General features: G+C 55.5%; 1 protein-coding gene across 4 annotated transcripts in view; it reads right to left on the bottom strand.

The window, feature by feature from the left end:
* LOC135262791 (unconventional myosin-XVIIIa-like) overlaps window positions 1-16,765 on the bottom strand; it is a 137,190-nt gene that overhangs the window by 114,763 nt on the left and 5,662 nt on the right. For all 4 annotated transcript variants that reach the window (XM_064350040.1, XM_064350041.1, XM_064350047.1 and 1 more), the window contains exon 2: window positions 15,424-16,661. In XM_064350040.1, coding sequence (XP_064206110.1) covers window positions 15,424-16,503 — 1,080 coding nt within the window. In that variant the 5' untranslated portion in view covers window positions 16,504-16,661. The remainder of the gene's footprint in view (window positions 1-15,423; window positions 16,662-16,765) is intronic.

Below are 16,765 nucleotides of genomic sequence, written 5' to 3'. Positions count from 1 at the left end.
AACCGCTCCTTCGAGTGGTATAATCACCGCAGCATTACCTAGGCTCCTGTGTCATTTACCGATGCTAAAAAGCTGATTGCGCTCTTGTGAGCAACTTTCAAAAATGGCGTCACGTGCCGGGCCGATTGCAGATGCTTTTCCAACCTGCGTGTGCTACAAACCACATCTGCGCAAACCCACCGCCAGCGTCTAGTTACATTACATTACACTGCAGGCATTTATCAGACGCTCTTATCCAGGGCGACTTACACAACTTTTTTTACATAACATTTACGTTGCATCCATTTTATACAGCCGGATATAATATACTGAAGTAAGGCAGGTTAAGTACCTTGCTCAAGGGTACAACGACAGCATCCAACCTGGGAATCGAACCTGCGACCTTCAGGTTACAAGACCAGCTCCTTAACCCATTATACTACGCTGTCGCCCCACGTCTGTTCATAAACCATCTGCTCCCGATGCTGCATTTTAGGTCAGCCCCCAAAAGCTCAGGGCCTCTTGACTGAGGAAGCCATATCTGGGACAGGACCGAACCGATAAAGGTAGCGTTTTGCAGCACGCCAGGAGCAGCCAGACCCCCGTGCTCTGTTAGGCCGTTGCCATGGCAGCAGGTAGCAGCCTCTTTTCCAAAACCACAGCTCTGCGCATCCGTCGTTCAGCACCGAACGCCGTCGCCGTCGCCCGAACGCAAGCCAGTCGTCACGCGTCGCTCGCGCCTCGCCCTCCGCGACAGGGGCACGGCGCCCGCGGCTACGGCAGCGAAGCTCGTTCACGCGCACTTCGCTCCGCTCCGCTCCGGGCCTGTGGGCCTGCGGCCGGAGGACGACCCCAGGACCCCCGCGAGCTGAAGGGAAGGAGGCCTCGTCCAAATCACCGTGAGGGGACGCGGCAACAAACCACTGCCTGCTGGGAAAAGGAGTTCCTGCGGCCTTCCGGGCACGGAGCGTCCTTCTGCGAGGAAATCTCTCGCATTCCTTCCTGTGCGGCAGGGAAGGGCCGACGTTTCCACACACGGGCCAGACCGCATGACGAGCACGACGTCACTGCCACCGCTCACTCACTCACTCCGCTCTCTCTCTCTCCCTCTCCCTCTCTCTCTCCCTCTCCCTCTCCCTCTCCCTCTCCCTCTCTCTCTCTCTCTGTCTGATTCACAGAGAGCTCCGGCTGGACTCCAGCACTGCTGGCGGGTGTCTATACTCTCCGCACTTTCGCTGACGGCTCTCCGGTTTTAACGCTGACTCACAGAGGGTCTGATTCACGGACAGACCCTTTTTAAATCCCAGAATCATCATGTGAATCACTGAGGGGGTCATTATGTGCCTCAGGCCTCTCACAAAACACTGTTTCCTTATGCTCTCGAACAAAGGAGCGCCTTCGCTGAGAGATGACCCAAGCAGTCTGCCCCCCACCTTTCCCGCCGGTCAATCGCTCCATTTTTCCTCCTCTGACCACCGAGGCGTTTGAGTCTGTTGTTTTCGGTCTGTTGTTCCTTCTCAGGCTCGTTTCCACGAACGTTTTCTCAGGTCATCCTTCGGCCGTTCGCAATTACTTAGAAATATTTCTGATATCGGGGGTTACTGCATCCAAAAGGGAAAGGAGGTTTCCCCCCGCCGCGTGGATACGGTAACTTTCCAGAGAGCGCCGCGGGACTGAGGGACACTCGTCAGCACTGCCCCGCCCCGCAGGCCAACAGCCCCCGTAGCTGGAGCCACAGACGCCGCGCTGCCAAATATGCAGCGCACGGCAGTTCATCTGATCTACATCATTTCCTCTTCCCCGCTTCTCCGGTTACCGACCTGCACAGTTTGAAGTGCACGAGACAGGAGCCTCACTTCTCAACTCACAACATGTCGGGGGCGACATAGCTCAGGAGGTAAGACCGATTGTCTGGCAGTCGGAGGGTTGCCGGTTCAAACCCCGCCCTGGGCATGTTGAAGGGTCCTTGAGCAGGACACCTAACCCCTAACCCCTAACTGCTCTGGCGAATGAGAGGCATCAATTGTAAAGCGCTTTGGATAAAAGCGCTGTATAAATGCAGTCCATTTACCATTTACCATTACAACAACTTCCAGCACGGGAGAGACAGGTCCTCTCTTAGTGTCCACGTGGAACGCTGTCCAGCTGAGACGCAACACATTTCCTGGTCAAACGGACCATTTAAGGTTGGCTCAATTAGACAGACCGTTCCTTTAGTGGTTAGCAGCTAGACAATGCTTTGTCTTGGTGAAGTTTTTCACATTTATCGTGTTTAGGTATCGTTTTGAGGAGATTCAAGAAACAACAGTCTCAAGACTCTTCAGATCACACGAAAGAAATCATCATCACGTGAAGAAGCTCTTAAAAACCTCATAGCTCTCAGCTCCTGGAACCAGGGGCCGGGGGGGGCGGGGCTCCAGGCTCCTAATCAAACATCAATTAAACATTTCTTAAAAGCATTTCCAATCCATAAATGCATTTAACAGCTATGATTCTCACCAGGCCAACATTGGCACGGTTGCATTTTGTCTAGTAAACAAAAGCCACAGATCTCCGCATTCGAAGAGGGGTGGGATTTACTATAAATCCACCGATGCTAACCAAAGCACTGCTTCCTTTCCATGGTTGATAGACTTGACTAGTGATGTGCAAAACAGTTCTTTTCAGTGTACTGAATCAGTAGAATCAGTTCACTAAAAAGATTAGTTCAAAATTGAATCAGTGGCCTCACTAGGGTTGGTGTCGGTCGCCGGGGGGGTGGGGGGGGTGTGCTGTTGGATCTTTTCGACGGGGGAGAGGGGGGTGTCTGAGTCTGCGTCTGAGCAGCCTTGGTGGTAAAGGTAGGCAGGAGGCTGAAATTCACCCACCCCTCCTACACCGTCTTCTTCCTCAGTCTAAAACAAACACGTGGACATTCAGGCCCATCACGCAGAGGATGGGCGGAGTGTTCCGAGCACACTCACTCACACAGTCATACGGAGTCCTTACAGTAACTAACAGAACATTAGAAATCACCAACTTACACAGTCATACGGACTCCTTACAGTAACCAGCAGAGATCACTGACTCACACAGTCATACAGACTCCTTACTGTAACCAGCAGAGATCACTGACTCACACAGTCATACAGACTCCTTACAGTATACGGCAGAGATCACTGACTCACACAGTCATACAGACTCCTTACAGTATACGGCAGAGATCACTGACTCACACAGTCATACAGACTCCTTACAGTAACCAGCAGAGATCACTGACTCACACAGTCATACAGACTCCTTACAGTATACGGCAGAGATCACTGACTCACACAGTCATTCAGACTCCTTACAGTAACCAGCAGAGATCACTGACTCACACAGTCATACAGACTCCTTACAGTATACGGCAGAGATCACTGACTCACACAGTCATACAGACTCCTTACAGTAACCAGCAGAGATCACTGACTCACACAGTCATACAGACTCCTTACAGTAACAAACAGAATATTAGAAATCACTGACTCACACAGTCATACAGACTCCTTACAGTAACCAGCAGAGATCACTGACTCACACTGTCATACAGACTCCTTACAGTAACCAGCAGAGATCACTGACTCACACAGTCATACGGACTCCTTACAGTAACCAGCAGAGATCACTGACTCACACAGTCATACAGACTCCTTACAGTAACCAGCAGAGATCACTGACTCACACAGTCATACGGACTCCTTACAGTAACCAGCAGAGATCACTGACTCACACAGTCACAGTGCAGACTCCTTATATCACCTGGCAGAGTCTTAAGAGTCTTAAAGGAGGGGATCTGTTCCTTCTTTCTGGGGCATGAGGTGCAGAGAGAATCCCAAGAGCGAGTGTCTGGAGGAGTCGCACAGTGGGTGGGGCTTTAATGCCAATCAGCCAATCAGATAACGGCTGTGACACGGCAGAAAAGACTATGCAGGTACAGGTTTGCTGTTGGAAAAAAGCAGTGCCTTCTGTTTTTTCTCGCTCGATCGAAACACTTCCCCAACCCCAGTAACACTTCCCAAAAGCTCAGCAGGCTCTGGACAGCTTCTAACTTTGAGGCTGCAGCTCGGTGGTTGGCTGAAACGCCTGAATGCGACTTGTCAGGCCACAGTTCGTCCACGTCATTAACGGTTCACTGCAGCCCTTTCAAATACACGCCAGGTGAACGAGGAGGTATGTCACTGAGTTACCGAAACACTTCCCTTCTGTGCAATTCTGCCGCTCACCGGTCCCTCGCTCCCTCCCTCTCCTGATGCGTGCAGAGCGCAGACAGCCTGGCCCACGGGCTCTGTGCTGCCTCCTCCCAAAAACTCAGTCCAGGGCAGCCATGTTAGCCGTGGAGCAGATTCCGTAAATACCACTGGCAATTTACGGGACCAAACATTTCCCAGCTGGAATCATTCAGGCTACTGCTGGAGAGTACTACAGTATGCAGCACCCCCCCACATACACGTACGTACGCACACACACGCACACACGCCTACACACACACACACACACACACACACACACACACACACACACACACACACACACACACACACACACTGCATTCCTATCTACGCAAGCACAGAGACAGGAATGCAATTCAGGGATTTCACAAGTCACACAACTGGCGGTTTTTGGAAGTATTCTATTTACAGGCTCATTTTACATTCTTTTTACCAACAGCCTTCCACAAACACACACACGCCCGCCCACACCCACCCACACATACACACACACACACACATAAAATGTTCATCATACTCTTGAAAGCACCCGCGATATAATCTCAATATGGGGAGAGTCACATTTTCAAGGTCTTGGATTGGATCCACACTACAACTGCGTGTCTGATAACGGAATTCCGCACCCGTCCCAGAAGCACTGTGCCACCCCTCAAAATTCACGCCCACAGCCTCCGGCCCTCAGACCCGTTTCCCACAGCGCCGGTGCGCTCCCGCTCCCTCAGCGGGGCCGTGAAGCTGGGGCACGAGGACGCAAGCTCTCCTTCCGCCCTGTCCAGCGAGCCGCACCGTACCGCACCGTACCGCACCGTACCGTACCGTACCACACTGTACCGCACCGCACCACACTGTACCGCACCGTACCGCACCACAGTGTACCGTACCGCACCGCACCACACTGTACCGCACCGTACCGTACCGTACCGCACCGTACCACAGTGTACCGTACCGCACCGCACCACACTGTACCGCACCGTACCGCACCACAGTGTACCGTACCGCACCGCACCACACTGTACCGCACCGTACCGCACCACAGTGTACCGTACCGCACCGCACCGTACCGTACCGTACCGCACCGTACCACAGTGTACCGTACCGCACCGCACCACACTGTACCGCACCGTACCGCACCACAGTGTACCGTACCGCACCGCACCGTACCGCACCGCACCGCACCGCACCGCACCGCACCGTCGCTAATGACCCTGGTGTGCAGTACGGGGGGAGCAGCCAAACCCTGCGTGCTGTATGGGTGGAGCAGCCGTACGGGGGGGGGGGGGGGGGGGGGCAGCCAGCGCCCGTGGCCCAGCGCTGACCCGCAGCCGTTAATCCCGCCGCCAGACGCCCGCGCCGGGGCTTCCTGCGCCGGCTCGATTGCTTCCTGTACAGCACGGCGGGATGTGTTACCGCCTCCTCCCCCCGCAGGCCGCCGCGCGCTCCGCTTCCCCAGGAGGCGGACGCTGGAACAGGGCCTTGTTTACGCGGCCGGGCCAGGGCGGGAGGCTGTGTGCCCGAACAATGCCAAGGAGGAGGCTGGTGTGGAGCATGGGAGTCGCTGGCTGCACCAGGTGGGGGGGGGTTTAATGACCCCTCGGCCCGTGGGATGCGTTCGGAGCAGAGGATCATGGGAGCCGTGATGCCGCGGTGGGGGGGGTGGTAGATGTAGTCACGCTCCCCGACGGCGACCTCCAGCCCACCGCAGGAACACCCGCGGGCACCAGCCCCGGGAGACGCCGGCCTCTCAGCACCACAGGAGGGGAATAAAATGAGCCCGTTTATTCCCTGTCGCTGAGCAAACAAGGCAGGCTTTCCAGGGAAAACGACGTCTTAAAAAAAACGGGGAGTGCTACTACATCCACCCTGTCCTTCCAGCGACAGCCAGGACGGAGGAATGTGAGTTCGCCGCCGCTGCGGGGAACAGAGGAGGAGGGGGGGGGGAGCAACAAAAACAAAAAGAACAAAAAAAGAAATGAAAAAGCTGCTGAGCTCGCCATACGCCGGAGATCGGAAGCGCAAAGTCGGGTTCAGAAAAGAAACGAGAGAGCTAATAAAAAGAGGATTTCTTCCTGAAGGAGGGATGTAGGGCCCGCGGGTAAAAGGGCAGGAGCATCAGGACAGGACTGTGTGTGTGTGGGGGGGGCGGGGGGATGGCGGAACGAGCACTCTGTATGAAACAGCGCATATGGTCATATGGCTCTTCCTGGGGAAGACAGGGGCAAGGCTGAGGCCGGTTCGGAGATGGAGCCGTTCTAGAAGTCCACTCAGAAGCCAAACCCCACACACACACACACGCACGCACGCACGCACGCACGCGCGCAGGCGGGACCAAAGGAGTCGTGCGACCTTTACGGCACGCAGCGAGCACGTCTGTCGCTCGATGGTCCGCTCCGCAAACTCACAGAGGGGTGCACTGTGTCTGTCCAGAGCAGCGATGACTCCACTCTCACAGCCAGATGGAAAGGGTCGGTTAGGAAACACTCGAGCCAAAATGGCTGGAAAAGGGCCTGTGAATTTCTTTTTTTTTGGCGTTTCACACATTTACACACAAACAAACGCATGCGTGTCTGCTTGCCTGCGCGCCTGCATGCGTGCCTGCGTGCATGCGCGCACACATGCGCGTCAAACATTCGGTTGTACAAGATTGTTCCCAGATGGTCGAACTCAAGCGAAGGCAGTGAGAACTGAGCAAGCCACCCTGCTGGTGAAGCAGCGAGGGAGGAGGAGGAGACAGGGGGAAGAGAGGGGGAAGAAGGAGAGAGGTGAAAGAAGAAGAGAGGGGGGGGGGAGGCAGAGAAGGAGAACGGCATGAAGAGAGCACTGATTGAAGGAGGACAAGGGGGGGGAGGGAAACTTTTTCCTGAGACTGAACAGAGAGACAGACACGGTAGATGCCTGGAGTTTAAAAGGACGTTACTCACTGCAGGGGGGAGGGGCGGCGGCGGGTAATGCGTGACAGATGGCGGCTGTTTAACAGAGACTCTGGAACCGCGACGTCGCAGAGAGAGCGCTAACCCGCGCTGTCGCCACCGACCAGAACCACGTTAGGACGACCGGCCGGCGACCGCCAAATATCTAAACCGCTTTCCGCCATTTTGAAGAGCTCGCAGTAAAAGGCCTCCTGCGGGCTGCGGAAGTTTGGCCTCCTGCTCTGACGCAGTCGACAGACCGTGGCCCCACTGGGGATGTCCGTGCACTTTCGGTTTTTACCCCACCCGGAGGTGGGACAGAGGGGGGCGCGGGAGGGTGGTGGGGGTCGGGGGGGTGGTCGTGCAGTCTGCTCTTGACCCCAGCCCAGTGGCACAGTGGCAGCTGCCCGACGCGGACAGCCTCCAGCGGCCAGGCCGTGTAAACTGCCCTCTCAGAGAAGTGAAAAGCCGCCACAGACGCTCTGCATAATGAGGAGCGTTCAGAGAGGCACTTCGCCACTTCCAGACAGCGTCTGTTCCGTTTTTTTTTCTCTTTCTTTCTTTTCCTCCAACGGCCGGGTCCTTCTGTCGCGGCGGCCGGTGGGGCGGGGCTGGGAGAGACCGCGCTAAAGCACAAGGGCTCTCTGTCTGTCTGTCACAGACCTATCCTTTCTGGGGGAAGGAAATAGAGTTTAACAGGAAACTCCAAGCCGCCCCCCCAACAGAGTCGTTACAGAGAAGTGAGGCACACACACACACACACACACACGCACACATTACATGAACACTCACACGCAACCAGGTATTTCTCACATGACACCGACAGCTCCAAATGAGCTGGTGGAGTCACACCCGAGCAAACTGAGGATGATGATTCCACTGGGGCTGAAGGCTACACCCCCCCCGTCCCGGTTTCTCACACCCCGCCCCAGCCGCCTGCACACCGCGTCTCACAGTCACAGACACAGGCACAGACACAGCTATCCCCATTCAACAAGAGAGATGAATCTACACAGGCAGGAAACCTCCGGAAAACCCCCCTCTTCTCTCCTGCGCATAAAAGCCACCCCGGCTAGAATACAAACGCTTCTCATTACTTTGCTCGGGTCCATTTTTATTTTAGAAAGCCATGGCAGAGATCAAAAGTTAAATATGACGTGCATCCTTTTCTCTACTTCCGTGCAGATTTCTCTGGCAACACTGCAAGACGCATTACGGCAAGACCTAACGCACAGCCAGACCTAACGCATACAGCCAGCCAAGCCGCAGGACAGCAGGGTTCGGGTTACAGAACAGGCTGGAGGCAGCGGAGTTCCCCTGCCCTGCTGATGCACCTCTGTGCAGGTCTGACTGAGACCGGCAGCGACCGGGAAGCCTTGAACAAGGCCGCTGAGCCTGCCCTGAGCCTCCATGACCAGAGCAGAGGCGAGGCCACACACCCCCCACTCACCCCAACATGCGTCTAATAGCACAGTGCATCCTGGGAGATGCAGTGTAGAACGTCCGTGTGGCAACTTGGGGAATACCGCCTCACACACTATCTCTCACACACACTGACTCACTCACTCACTCACTCTCACTCACACAAACTCACTCACTCACTCTCACTCTCACAAACTCACTCTCTCACACACTAACTCACTCACTCACTCACTCACTCTCACTCTCTCACTCACTCACACAAACTCACTCACTCACTCACTCACTGTCACTCTCTCTCCACTACTCACTCACTCCATCTCACTCCTCACTCACTCTCTCTCTCACCCCTCACTCTCTCACTCTCTCTCTCCCTCCCTCCCTCTCTGTCTCACACACACACACACACACACACTCACATCCCCCAGCCCACGCCAAAACAAGGCCGAAAATGTATTTTCTGTCTGTCTGCTTCAGCGAACGATCTCCGTCCTCATTTCCTGAGCCTCCTGACAGGACTTCCTTTCCTAATAATTCCACCAACATCTGATGAGCTGCCCTCGGGGCTGCAGTACTGCTGTCTAAGCATTAAACGCAGGAGGAGGCGGAGGTGGAGGAGGAGGCGGAGGAGGAGGAGGAGGCGGAGGAGGAGGAGGCCTGGTTCACTTATTTCTTCACACGCGTTCCTGTTCTTGACCCATGACCCTACTGGCATTCCTGAAAAACTGCCAACCATTTCTCAGCCCATTCACCAGTGAAACAGAGAAAACATTACCGAATTAGTGATGGTACACGTATTTTAAAGCTCTATATATAGAATTCCCACAGTCTTCATCTGCCACAATAGTTTATAGCATCATGGTGTTTATTTTGCGTCCAAAACCAACATGTCACCTGGTTATGGCTGCACCATTCAAGCAAAAGGGTCAAAAAACATATTCATGGGACTAAAAGCCAACTAATTGTAACTATGCAAATAAAGATGAAAGTATTAAACTCAACCCTCCACTGACAGAAAACCACACTCAACACATAGCCAACCATCACACTCATCTTGTTTGCAGAAAAAAATACTTGTATTTCACAGCAATACTTATCAAATAGCCTATTGTTTGTCTCAAGAACGGGCTTCTTGTGGTAGAAATTCAGATACTTCTATTACAAAATGGCAGACACAAGCTGGTCCATCTACGTAAAACAAGCACAGTCAGTACCTGTTAAAATAATGCGCCAAATTATAGGCCTAACATCTTCCATATATTTTCCATCCTTACAACAGTCGTGTAAAATGATGAGTATGATGACACGACACGACACGTCTGGACGGAGTGTAGCACAGTGGGTAGGGAACTGGGCTTGTAACCGAAAGGTTGCAGGTTCAATTCCCGGGTAGGACACTGCCGTTAGTGCCCATCAGAGGGTCAAATAACGGAATTGCTTCAGTACTTAGCCAGCTGTATAGGTACAAATAAAATGCAGAAAAAGTGTGTAAGTCCTCTGGCATAAGCGTCTGCTAAATGACCGTATGTTTGAATTCCACTGCACAGATCAAATTCAAGACCACGACGACAACGGGAAACCGACGTGACGGTGTCGTGAAACTAGCTCAGTGACCGCGTAGTGCCTCAAGAAGAGTCAACATCGGACCATCGCGCTTCCTGCGTTGCCCTCGCTCGATTTGCGTCTCAAACCGCATACATGCAGAGCATATGACCAACTTTGCAGCCACGCTGCGGTACTGGCTACCTTTTCCGCCCACGAGATCAAACAAGACATATAAAACAGGGAAGCCGACATTAAAGTGTCTGAATTTACCGAAATCCACATCAAACACACCACACACACCCCACCACGTGCCCGCACACACCCTGTCACGCTATGAAACACTGGCTTTGCTGCCCACGCACACCCCGACAGCGCTCGGCTCTTGCGGGCGCACACACACACACACACACACACACACACGCACACACACACACACACACACACACACACACACACTGCGCCTGGCTGCGTTCGACCTGCGCTACGGAAGCCGGCCTTCCCGCCCTGACGGGCGACAGACGGGGCTAACTGAGAACCGAAACGTGAGATTCGCCTTCGCGCTAGCACCCCCCCCCCCCACTCCCTCTGCTCCCTCCGTGTGGGACCGGGCCACCTCGTCTCTGTAAAGTCACGCTCAAACACGAAAACCCCCCCCCCCACCATTTGCATTCGGATTTGAGAACGGTTTCCAAACAGGCGATGCAAATCGACATGAAAAGCGTGTTCAGAAACACACCGTTTCCCCCCCCCCACCTCCCCCCCTCACCTCAGAGGAAGCGCGCGCGCCGGTTCTTCTCCTCCACATGGCCTCATCCATCTATGTCCAGGAGCAGCGCCCCCCCCCCCCCCCCCAACCCAGCCAACTTCTTCTTCTGCTGCCACCGCCTCGCGGATCCTCAAACTTCCTCCCGCGGCTCTCACTCACTCCCCCGAGCGCACTGCCGCCGCCGCCGCCGCGGTCCGTCCGGTTAGCGCTAAGAAACCTGTTCGGCGGCACGCCCCATTTGCAAGCGTTATGGAATCAGGCCCCGGTAATTATAGCCTTTTATGGCGCGTATCGAAAAAAGCGGCCTAGAATTCGTCGCCCGACGGGCCTGCCCCGCGGGCGAGGCCCCAGAGAGAGGCCGCCGATTCCTCTCCGCGCGAGCGACGCGTGTCGCCTGGCGATTCGCTGAGGGAACGCCTCTGACAGTGGCGCTTCCCACCAGGCGGGCGTGAAAGCGGCGAACTCCACCGGAGACCGCAGGGTCAGAGCGGTCGGCGTTACGCAGTCACTTAAGGGCCGTTCGGAACGCCACAGGCCGGCGGGCTTTCAACTCCCCCCCCCCATCTTCTCTCTTTCAGGACCCGAGAAGCAGACGCTTCTGTTTGTCTCTCAATTAGCCTGCTGGCTGCGCTGCTGCTGTTTGCTTAACTGGACAAAGGGGCTGGCACCTGCTGCCAAACCAGACCAATAAATAACACAAACACACACTCACACACACACAGAAACACACACACACTCACACACACACACACACACACTCACACTCACACTCACACACACAGAAAAACACTCACACACACACACACACACACACAGAAACACAAACACACACACACACACACAGAAACACAAACACACACACACACAGAAAAACACACATAGAAACACGAACACACACACACGCAGAAACACACAAGCGCGCACACACACACACAGAAACACACACACACACACACTTCCTTGGCAGGCACGTGTCCGGGCCATAAACACAGACTTGTCACCACATCCATCCCAGAACAACGGCCCCCAGCGTCCATTTCCTGTCTGGGTGAGGGAGCCGCAGAACTGGCCCCCTCTTCCCTTCCTGCCTGCGCGGGATTCGCTCGACCAGCGCCGGCTTTGTCCAATCAAATCTGGGCTGAGGATCTCCAGCGCTATTCACTTCCCAAATTCTGGAGGAAAACATGTCCTCTGCCAGGCTAATTCCATCTCTCCGGGCAAACCGGGAAGCCTTTTCTTTTTTCGCGGGGGCTGAGCAATTGCGCCCGGTCGGCAACAGCGAATCATGTGACAGGGTGTACGGCCGCACTACTGCGGGACAGGGGGAAAAGGCTGCTGTGCTGCAGGTAAAGCGTCCAGAATGGAACAGCAGGAAAGAGGGAAAATGAGGGAACGGCAGGCAAAGGGTGCTATTCCCACAGCTATACCGAACCAGGAGCTCCTCCATCGGTTCCACTGTCCAGGCCAGAGAGCCTACAGCATCCGGCACAAACCTGAACGACACGCACCAGACAGGACGTCAAACTGCAGAGCGCTCCAAACACGCTCGCGCGCAGCAGGGGCCGTGGATGTGACATCATAATGCATGATGGGCACTGAATGTGATGTCACACTTTCTGCTGTGGGTGTGGGGTGGCGGTGTGAACGCCTTTGCGAGACCCCCACGTCACCAAGACACTGAGTCTACCACATGACAATGAGTTAAAACAAGGAGAAAGTGAACTTTGCTTCTGTAAAAAGTAATAAAATTACATTTAAAACATTTATCATATACATGCATGTATTCACTTATTTATTATTTACCATTATTTGTTTTCGGTGTATTAGCAAAAGCATGACAGAATTGCACAGGAATGTCCCGGCAAGCCCTAAGAGTAAGGATGCACGTGTCCAGATCTCCTGACATTTGTGATGTTATCGGCAGAACAGGGGAAACCGAAGTTCAAGGTGTAGATGCAGAACGACTGTCTAGGAAAGTGACATCACTGAGAGGCTGTGACATCTACATTGCTCCTAAAGAGACCTTTGACAGCAGAAGTGATGAACGATAAAGATATATCAGCTGGACAAGGCACATAAGGTCTGCTTGAGAAGCAGGAAATTGGGTATCCTTCCATAGTACCGCAACGTACTCTTTCAGCAAAAGATTTTTCATGTAAAACGGAAACTAGAAAAAAAAATCTTTCCATTCAGTATGGAATGGAGAAAAATAGGATGAGACAATCGGTGAAAGTCCCTCAGACAGGAAAACTGGACAGATAACATAGAAGGACACTGCCTGACAAATATTTATTGTGACATCAGAGCATTCCACTGGCACCGTGACATCTCTCTCTCACAGCAAATCAGCATTGTGACATCACTCGCGCCCGGCGAAACAGAGCAGTTTGTCATTGTGACATCACTCTCATAAAGAAACAGCAGACTGGCACAGTTTCATTACTCCCCCCACCCCCCCCACCACAGTGGCCATCGCTGGCAGAAAGGATAATGTAAAGGATTATCACCGACACTTCACAGGTCTGCAGCCCGGCAGCACTGTGAAGAATGGCAGTAATATGCCATCTGTCAGCAGGCACTCTCGCCTGTACAATACACCTGCGTCACTTTGAGCCATGTTGCTATTGTTATAAAAAACCGCATTCGACGGGAGCAGTGTGCTACTGCCATTAGCGGTAACATGACCGAGATAAACTTTATCCACAAAACTGTGAATGATAAATGAGGAACGCCTATGTACTCTGCCGCTCCTAGCAAACAAAGGTCCAAAAGGTCGCGCAGGTCCAATGCGGTAAGGGCTTTTTACCAAGATTACCCAAGATATCCCTTTTTGTATTCTTTCACAAAATTGTATACATTACTGGTTGCTGTCCAAGAATCTCAAAAGCAATGTTCTATTTCAAACTGGTTCCCCAAACACAAAGCGCAGCGGACTTAACCAACACACGCAGCTCACAAGCGCACGCACGCGAGCGTGCCCAGGCCCGCCCTTATCAGCCCCCCGTCCGCTGAACTCGGCGTTAAGCACAGCGTTACGCAAACGCCCGCTGGCAACGCGATAAGCTGCCTCACCTCACCGTTACGTCACCAAACCCAAACCGGGCGCATCTCCACCGCAGTGACAATGCCTGGACTCCGGACTCACTTCCGGTCACCGTCTATATACTGTATGTCAGAATCTGGCTGTGAGTGAGACTGAATATGAAGTCACAGCAGGACAGCACCTCGGACTTCGTAAGAGCTCTAGTTATCGCTGCGGTATGCCAGGCGCTGCTCGTCTGTCTGTGACACCCTCCGGTGCGTCTTCCCTTCGCCCGCCAGTGCTGGGGGGTGGGGGGGGGGGCAGGGGACGCGGCTACAAGGGCAAAAGCGAAGCGGCGGCTTCACCCACCGGCTGCGTGAGCCGAGGGAGAGAGAGCAAGAGAGGCTGCCCTGGCTGCCCTGGCTGCCTGCTCCCCACATCCACCTCTGCGGGCTGCTGGAGTATGCAGCCACCTCACGGGGCCACATTCCACTGCAGGAATGCGGGCTGCCAGCGCAGCAGAGAACAACCTCAACTGACATTCGATACAGCGACCCGGCGAGCGGCGATGGGCAGGGTGAGGTCAGGGGTCACAATCCTGATTTAACCCCTCCGGCAGGGCAAATACAACGCCCAATGACAGGATAGCTACGGCATAATTTAAGGCATAATTAAAGAGTGCGATTAAAAACACAAGCAGGTAGGGATGGGGGAAGGGGGGGGTGTGTTCCTAAGTCAGTCAGTCAGTTGCGATGATAGAAATTTCAGCAATGTTACACACAAACACGCCCATAACCACACAAGGAAGCTCGCACGCCCTCTCACGCTCACACTCGATCAAACAAGGCGAGCTTGTTAACGAGCCATACCTCCCTTCCTTTCTTATCACCAAAGATACAATGGTGCCTCTCGGGCTGATAGGACTGTGTAGGACCGGCCGACTGAGAAACAAAGGGAGAGAGCACAGAGAACGCCACAGGACGGCTTTGCTATTCACCGGGAGCGACTCTGGACGGACATTGCTGCGTTCTGAGGCTCAGCAGAGACGCAGACCTAGCAGTCAAAGCACAGAAGTAGGCTAAATCAGTCACAGCTTCTGTCTGCGGCGTGTCACGCGGGGGAAAGAATCGGTTTCACGCCACATTCATTTCGGGAGCGGGGCGGTGAGCCGCAGCGTGTCCCTGGCCCGCAGAGAGCCTGCGAGAGAACAGAGCCATGGAGGGTTTAGAGAGGAGCGAGCCCAGCCCCCTCCAGCTGTGGCAGCTGTTCCAGGCAGACCCCCCCGTCCTGCAAGAGAACCCAAACCCCCCCCCACCCCAGCGCCAGCCACATCGCATGTCACACCCCAGGACCTCCCCGTGTCCCACTGTAGGCCTGGGGGGGGGGCAAGTCAACACAACAAGAGATCGAGGCTGACTGACTGTAAATCCAGCCCTCCCAAGGCGGGGGGACCCCGGGCGGGGAGCCGCCAGTCCGGGGGCCTCAGGAGGGGAGGTGCGGGAGGTGCGGGAGGTGCGGGGGGTGTGGGGTACTCACGTCGGAGGCCTCCCTGCGCAGGCCCTCCCCGCTGCGCAGCCAGCAGCGGCTCAGCTCGCTCAGCTCCAGGATGGGCTGCACCTTGAGGCGCACGGTGTCGCCGGACTGGCGGATGGTCTCCACGATCTCGTCGCGGCTCTTGCTCTCCACGTTGCGCCCGTTGATCTCCACCAGCCGGTCGCCCGGCACCAGGCCCAGCGCCAGGTCCTTGGTGCCGGCGCCGGCGCCGGGCTCGGCGAAGTGCACCACGCGGCGGTAGACGGCGCCGTCCGCGCCGCGGTCCAGCATGGTGGTGCGGCGCAGCGAGAAGCCGAAGTCGCCCGTGTTGCGCCGCTGCAGCTCCAGCTCGCGCAGGTCGGGCATCTGCGGGGCCACCACGGCCGGCAGGCGCAGGTCCGCCGCGAACGTCCTGTCCACCACCTCCGGGACCCGCACCCTCTGCGCCGGGGCGGGGCCCCGCGGGGCCTGGGGCGGCTGCGGTGGCGGCGGCGGCGCCGCCTGCTGCGGCGGCTGCTGGAGACTCGGCTTCCTGTGCGAGGCGAAGGCCTTGGCCTCCGCCTGCGGGGAGGGGGCGGCCGAATTCTGCCCCGAGGGGGTGGAGGCCTCGGAGGGCGTCTCCTCCTTGCTCCGCTGGGTGAAGGAGAAGCGCTTCATGATCTGGCCCACCTGCGAGCTCTGCTTGGTCAGGGAGCCGAACTTGGCGGCGCGCTCCCGGACAGAGGAGCGGGGGCCGTCCTGGGGCCCGTCCCCCTTCAGGTCGTCGCAGGAGCTGGCCGTGCTCAGCTGGCCCGCGTCCAGCGCCACGCTGCCGCGGTTGCTCTGCCCGTCCGAGTCGATGTCGGTGAGGCTGAGCTCGGTGCTGCTGGCCACCTTGATGGGGATGGGGCTGGAGATCTCCAGCTTGCCCTTCTGGTCCCGCTTGGAGCTGCCGCGGTGGAGCTGGAAGAAGCCCCTCCTCATGCTCATCTCCTCCAGGCTCTTCAGCTCCGCCTGAGACATCCTCTCCTTCTTGTCCTTCTTGTCCTTCTTCTCCTTCCTCGCCCCATCCTTGTCCTTGTCCTTCTTGATCAGGTGGAACATGTCGCCTGACTCCGCGCGGCGTGCTCCGCCGCTCTGTCTCAGATTTACTCAAACCCAAGAGGCTTTTCCATGCAGAGGCAGCGTCTCGACAGCAAATCTTTCCCAACCAGCCTCCGGGTGCGTCTGAAGGCCTCAAAGCTTCACCAGGTCAAGGGGGCCTGACGAAAGGAAGCAGAAAATTAAGGCTTCATCACGCACACAATGCTAAACAAGACCAGGTCAAAACCTAGTGTATGGCTGGACCGGCCGACCAATGGTGTCC

This window comes from Anguilla rostrata, chromosome 9, assembly GCF_018555375.3.
Source record: "Anguilla rostrata isolate EN2019 chromosome 9, ASM1855537v3, whole genome shotgun sequence".
Taxonomy (NCBI): domain Eukaryota; kingdom Metazoa; phylum Chordata; class Actinopteri; order Anguilliformes; family Anguillidae; genus Anguilla; species Anguilla rostrata.
Note: the sequence above shows the minus strand (reverse complement) of the source record. Positions and strands in the feature narration are given on the sequence as shown.